This window comes from Pararge aegeria, chromosome 22, assembly GCF_905163445.1.
Source record: "Pararge aegeria chromosome 22, ilParAegt1.1, whole genome shotgun sequence".
NCBI lineage: Eukaryota > Metazoa > Arthropoda > Insecta > Lepidoptera > Nymphalidae > Pararge > Pararge aegeria.
Genome location: NC_053201.1, coordinates 7272806 through 7279672, shown reverse-complemented (window position 1 = coordinate 7279672; position 6867 = coordinate 7272806). Strand labels below are relative to the sequence as shown.

Below are 6867 nucleotides of genomic sequence, written 5' to 3'. Positions count from 1 at the left end.
ATCCCCGCTTGGGCTCCCCTACTATTATGATATTACTCCAAATAAATTATTAATTAATCTTCCAATGAGTAATAAAATAATAAGTTGAACTTTGTATTGATGATATGAGATGATATTGCGAAGGAATTTCTGCAATTTCTTTTAAATTATTTTCTAGATTTATTTAGGTGAAAAGAAAGTAATCGTAGAAAGAACGCTCTCGGCAATATTTGCTTAAACACAGATGGCGCCACGCGCATGTAAACGTGTTTTGTTTGGAGTGAACCACAGATTAAAAAATACGATTATTTTTAAGTTTTGTTGGTTGATTTAAAACTATAAATAAATGAAATTTCGGTACGTTTGCCTATTGCATAGCCGTATTTTAAGTTATTTTAATTGGTCAAGGAAATTTTACAATTAAAACTTTTCATATAATACAGATTTAATAATTAAATAACCGTGTCAGTCTTTTTAGGACTTATTCATTAATCTATTTTAATAAAATAAGTAATATTTTCTACAGAAATCTTAACAAGATACTGTTACAAGTTACAACTGATTTGTTGTAACTTTTAACAGTATCTATGATTGACTGACTGATTTCTATGAGTTTATCTATTAACAAATTCAAATGTATACGAGAAATCTTTCATTTGAGTTGTAGCCGCATTTACATTGAAGTTTAGACATGCAACGCCGAGATCCGCGGCAGCTATCAGTTTAGATGAAGCAAAATCCAGGCTGTATATCGGAGACGACTTCTTCTGAGTAAAATACATCTGAAACAATCAAATTACATTTAAATTTAAAATTCAGCTGTACCCCAAACTAGAATTATTAAGGCACGCTTATTATAAGGCCCTTAGGGTTTTGATACAACCTTTGCAAGCTTCTTGATCGCTGATGACCAGAGAACATTCAGACATTATAAATTAACTGCCGGGAATCGAACCTTGTCCATTTGAAACAACAGTGCACGCCGTCGCGCCAGGGAGGTCATCATTGTTTTTTCGCGTATGTAATATATAAATGTACTTAAGGGTAGAATAGCCGCGCTGCAGTCGCACTATCCGTGGCATGCTTGTTATATTTCCATAGTGTACGGTTTTTGTACCCCTCGATCCTTTGCCAAGCAAGATTAGACGTTATCATTTAAATAACAAAAAAAGATAAAACACCTGCACAACATGCGTAGAGCGTAAGTCAAAGAGAACGCAACGGGAATATTCAGACGAGCCTACCAACACGGCGCGGTCCGAGTCAGTCTTGAGACAATAGAGCGATGACTGGAATGGATCCCGCGCTTCATACACCTATTGAAGAAATAAAATAAAAACGTAATTATTACTTGTTTTATTTAAAATTTAAAAAAAAACATAATTTATACTTGCGTAGGTACAAGTATATTTTATTTATTTCTTAATTCACTATATAGAAAACAATACATAAAAAAAAAAGGTGGAATTGATGGACAAAATAGATATTCTCTCTATATGCTCTGCTCTGCATATATTCTGCAAAGAGAATATATGCAGAGCAACTTTCTTCATCCTCATTTTCTTCTCTCATTAAGGGATAAAGATAATTTATATTTAAAGTAAATATTGAAAACATAAATACAAGGAAAATATAAATGCGCAAAGGCGGTTTTATCGCTTTAAGCGATCTCCTCCAGACAACCCTTAATTGTGTGCAATAAAGAATGTATCTATCTATCTATCTTCTCCCTGTGTTCATCAACCGCGGCCTTAAGTGCCTGCAACCACCAACCATAAATCAAAAAGCTTAGTAGTATGTAAATCATATCAACCGATAGACATCAACTGCTGGACATAGGTCTTTTGTAGGGAGTTCCAAATTCTACTAACCTCCATTTTCCACGGCCTCATAAGAAGCATCACTCAGCGGGCGATGGAGAGATCTATGCTCATGAGTATCTCTACGTGATCAAGTCACAAATGTGGAGATCTGTAGAAGAACCAGAGTTACCGACATAGCTCAACGAGTCGCGAGAGGAAGTGGCAATGGGCGGGGCACATAGTTCGGAGGAGGGACGGACGTTGGGGTCCCAAGGTGCTGAAATGGCAGCCCCACACTGGTAAGCGCAGCGTTGGTCGACCCCCGACGAAGTGAACGGACGACATTAGGCTCGTCGCAGGTAGCCGCTGGATTCAAGCGGCACAAACCGTGGAATTTGGAACTTATTACCTACGTAATTTTATGTAAGTTAATTGTATTTGTTATGTATCTTTTAATTTGTACATCATCCACCATTTTTCCTTACTATTGTTGTCCTTTCACTGAGTGGTTGTCTGGAAGGGATATCTATCAGTGATAACGCCGCCATTACAGTCTTGTTTAGTTTATAATTTGTTTATGTATTACGTCACCTTTTTGTGTGTAATAAATATTATCTGTAATAAATACTATCACTAGATGTGCCCTGCGGCTTCGTCTGCGTAAATTACGGGACGCAGCGTACTGCTTCATTGTTTACGCCTACTTCAATAAATCAGATACCTTAGCGTGATGCGCGGCCATGATACAAGCGACAGACGGACAGACAAACAGACAGATAGACAGACTTGAATGAAAAAAAATTACATTTGATCAGTTACAGTTTTATTATAATTAAAGCTTACTTTAGTGACCACATACCAATGCAGAGCTCCTAATGTCAATGAAGCGCAGTTTTCCCGAATGGGTGACGTAGGCTATACAGTTTCCATCATGCCACTGAATATCACGTATAACTTGACCAACGTTCCTAGTCGTATCCGATGTCATTAGGAAGCTACCACTGGAAAAAATACATTAGTTTTTTTTCACACCACCCGCACGACAATGCATGAATACATAGATTAGTATTGGAAGTACGTCAAGTACGGCAGTATTTTAATAAGTTAGGATTGGAACTAGTTTTCGTTTACTAAAAAATTATTCTTGAAATATGTCTCAACTTATAGTTTGCATTATGTTTGGAAAGTATTTAACACCTTATAATAAAATTGAGAAATCAACATACGTATTGACATCAAGTAAAAGTGGCTTACTATTTCCATTGAGGCCAAGAGCCAGTTTGTCCTGTACATCATTTGCAGCAATGCTTCTGCAGCCAATTTCATTTTTCAGCTTATATTCCGTTTTACCTGAAATAATATTTCTAATGTAGCATTAGGATTTAGACAACCAAAGGCGGTGTATACACATTTATATTTAAAAAAAAATTATACCTATGAAACCTTTCATTTTTAAGGTTTATAGGAAGTATAAAACGGGTTCTCCGGGCATCTAACAAAGCCAACACAAAGGGTATGCTGTCGTGGTTTTTAATTAGGGTGTACCCTCGAGTTAGCAAGTCCCTCTTAACCTACCTCCAACTGTGGGCAGGTCAGTTCCGTGTGCCAACCGAAAAAAATTACCTTATTTGTACTTAAATTGAACAGTTTACCCTGCATGTATTCATTAAATTCCATGTTGCCTTGAGTACCTACATGTCAATTCAGACAACTGCTGAATTAATTTGACTAAAATGGTACCTATTGCAAAAGTATTCCAATAGTGTTGCAATGAGCTGGCTGACGAGCTATCTCGCAAGGGATCTGGACGAAGATTCATCGGTTCTGAACCATGTATAGGGCTTGCACCATGTGTGGTGAACATGGCGCTATCAACATATGCCAAGAAAAATCTGCGGCAGAATGGGACAAATTAGAAGGTCTAAGGCACTCTAAGAAATTCTTGGGCGCAATTGGACCTTGTTTTCCAAACAAGATTAACAGACTGAGTAGGAGACAGGCAAGATACGCCATAGCGGTCATAACAGGACACTTTGGCACAGGGTCCATGCTGCTCAAAATGGGCATAATTGAAGACACTACATGTAGGGCCTGCAACAAAGATGTCGAGTCCATGGAGCATTTGCTTTGTGAATGCGAGGGATTGGCTAGAAAGCGGTTGGACTTCTTGGGAGTGGCCTATACACAACCCGAGGATTACTGTGCCTCCAACCTAAAATCTTCAAACAAACTCTTAGAGTGGATATTTGAAGCTATTTAGGGTGAGGGGGATTCAAGGAGGGGCCAGCACAAAAGATCCTGGAGGGTCGAAGTGAATCCGCTGAAGCGGGCCTCACTACAAGATAGATAGTTAGATAGATTCCAATAGTGTTCCAATTCCAATTTTTTTTAAAGTGATTGAACAGAACACAGCATTGCTACTTTGCGGCAGAAATACGTTTAGCAGCAGTACTTCTCCAGACAAGCTCAAGTCACAAAAGATCTAAACTAATAGTAAAGTGGCACTTTTGTTATCGGTAATAAAGCTTTATTTTATGATATTTATGCTATTAAAATAATTTTATGATATTAATTAAACTATTGTAGGTCAATCACTTACAATCTTTATCATTGTAATAGCAATTATTTTCAACCTTTCTGCAATCCCAAAAGCATATGTACGGGCAATTATTAGATGCAGTCACAATTATATCTTGCATTTTTTCCACTGCAGATACTTCCACCATGCCATTGTCATGGCTATCTTTAATATGCATTAACAAATTTGGTTTTTGCTTTGCATTTTCCCATTTGTAGACTGTGGCACACCCATCCCTAGAAAGAATAACTTCTTAGGATAGGAGCACATATTATATATTATACAAAATGTGGGTACTATCTTTTTACCTGTTTCCGCAAACAATAATATCATCTTTTACTATGAATCTTGAGATATCATTTGTGCGTACATCATCTCTTTTTATAGTTGGTACTTGTACTGACCACAAAAGACTAGAGATTAAATATTTCTTGTGTAGCAAATAACATCTTAATTCTGATCCTACTGATAGGCACCATGTTTGAGAACTACACATCTGCAACCACGGCATATACTTTACTGTGTGATTGATAATGACCTAGAAGTGAAAATGAATGTAATTTTAACATAAATTTAAATATGATATGCATAATATACATGGAATCTGACCGATATAGAAGAGAGACGGATAATTATCACAAAAAACTTGCCACAAATGTTTTATCACAATTTGATTAATATTGAATTTAATAACATGGTGAGGCTTTGAAGAACAAAATATTTATTACTAAAATCGCATTTACTTTTACTTAAGTGTCATTTACCTTACTCCTATAAATTCCTTTACTCCAGTTATATGATATTCTGCATTTATTATACCAGGAAAATGATAACTCTTCACTGCAATGAAAACATACAAACAATAATTATTAAATGACATTAGACAATATCACCATCATTGTCTTAAATATGGACAGATGTATGACGCAAGTGTTAACTGGTGGACAGTAGGATTTCAGTATATTCAGAACACTACAGTCTTGTGCCTCTTGTTTTCAATGACTTGTATTATTGATCTTTAGTTTAAACTGTTTAATAAATTATAGAACATTTTCAGGAAAATTAATTAGAAAAACAGCTCCCAAAATGCAGTAACTGGGCAGAATTGCAGTAACTGGGTAGAGGAGGGGTGATGACCACTGTATTCTGATCTGCCGTCACCACATAGCTAATTACAGCTATTATTTACATTATAAGACAAAAAAATAAATGGACAAAGTAAGTCTCTTGATGTTAGATTACACTACTTAGTCTACCCTGTTAACCAGTCTTCATTCTAAATTCTCTAAATATTTATTATTCCTCTAAGATTCGTGCCCCATTGCCTACCTGTCATCAGTCTGTTTGTTTTTAAATGGTCATCTTAGTTAATTATAAAAGGTAATGGTACTTTACACTGATTAAATTTAAATAGTAATACCTTTTCTTCTGTAAAATAAGTCTTCTCGAACATATTATGCGCCATAAAGAGTTTTCGTTTAATATTAAATTTTTAAAAGTTCTACATGTTAACATTAAATTGCGAAGATCCCGGAGTTCTAAACGAGCTAAAATATTTATTAGAATATCTAAAGGCAACTGAATGATTGAACACATTGTTTTTATTATTGTTTTGTCTTTAGTATTTAACTGTTAAGATTTTTCATGTTTTAAATGGTGCTTTTCATTGCTAAAGAAAAAACATTCTTAAAAAATGGTCTTCACACACGACGCCCGAACAGTTTTAGGTAATAAAGAAGTTTTCTTTTATTTTTTACTTAATTTTAGCCAGTAACATTAGATCAATGAATTTAGCACAATAAATAAGCATATATACATTTCAATTCAATTCAATTCTTGTTTATGGCTTTTGTCTGTGCCAAATATATACATTTACTTTTTGAAATAAAGGTTAGGATTGCGGCAACTGACAAGTGACAGCACAGACTTACAGTGACATTTTTTTTTTTTTACGGCCATGGATTCAAGTCCTTTAAGGCCTTCAGTGATATCTGATATTTCTCATCATAGGCAGTATTTTATATGTCCCGTTGACCTCTATTATACTACAGATCAGTGTATGTCCCGTTCTGGCCAGGCCACAGATATAGGACCTATAGATTGGTAATACTTTCCGTTATGGCTACTTAGTTTCTCTTAGCTTCTTATTTTTTCTTTTTTTCTTTCTTATGCGTTACTTATTTAGTCACTTGTTGAAATGAAAACTTATTTTGGCACATCGCACAAAGATTTTCCGTAGGTAGTAAGATAGGCTGAACCGTCACACTCTAGAGGTGAAAGGCTCGATCGGGGGAACTCTGAACTGCTGTGTTTAGTATATTCAAATTGTCATGTATGGAGTTTTTATATAAGTTTATTCGTTTTATATTGTGACGTTTGATGCTTGTCCCCAATTCAATGGTGTATTTATTAATTTTATATTTTCACAAATCATACCTAATATTAGGTATTGTCTTTGTTAATTTAAGAGTTAACATTGGAACGTAATAATTATTATTTTAATATTTG

The 6867-nt window shown here is 35.2% G+C and overlaps 1 protein-coding gene across 3 annotated transcripts; it reads right to left on the bottom strand.

Annotated features, from left to right (window-relative positions):
- Nucleotides 1-451: 451 nt before the first annotated feature.
- LOC120633923 lies at nucleotides 452-6217 on the bottom strand. Of its 3 annotated transcripts, none has more exons than XM_039904332.1 (8): nucleotides 5780-6217; nucleotides 5124-5199; nucleotides 4668-4897; nucleotides 4381-4595; nucleotides 3008-3131; nucleotides 2641-2782; nucleotides 1161-1295; nucleotides 452-761 (listed from the first exon to the last, which is right to left on the bottom strand). In XM_039904332.1, exons 1-8 carry the CDS (start codon nucleotides 5953-5955, stop codon nucleotides 594-596), a joined length of 1266 nt encoding a protein of 421 aa, XP_039760266.1. In that variant the 5' UTR covers nucleotides 5956-6217; the 3' UTR covers nucleotides 452-593. The 3 variants fall into 3 exon arrangements, with proteins under 3 accessions (XP_039760266.1, XP_039760268.1, XP_039760267.1); XM_039904334.1 differs by having other exon boundaries at nucleotides 1224-1295; XM_039904333.1 differs by having other exon boundaries at nucleotides 4668-4855.
- Between the last annotated feature and the right edge of the window lie 650 nt (nucleotides 6218-6867).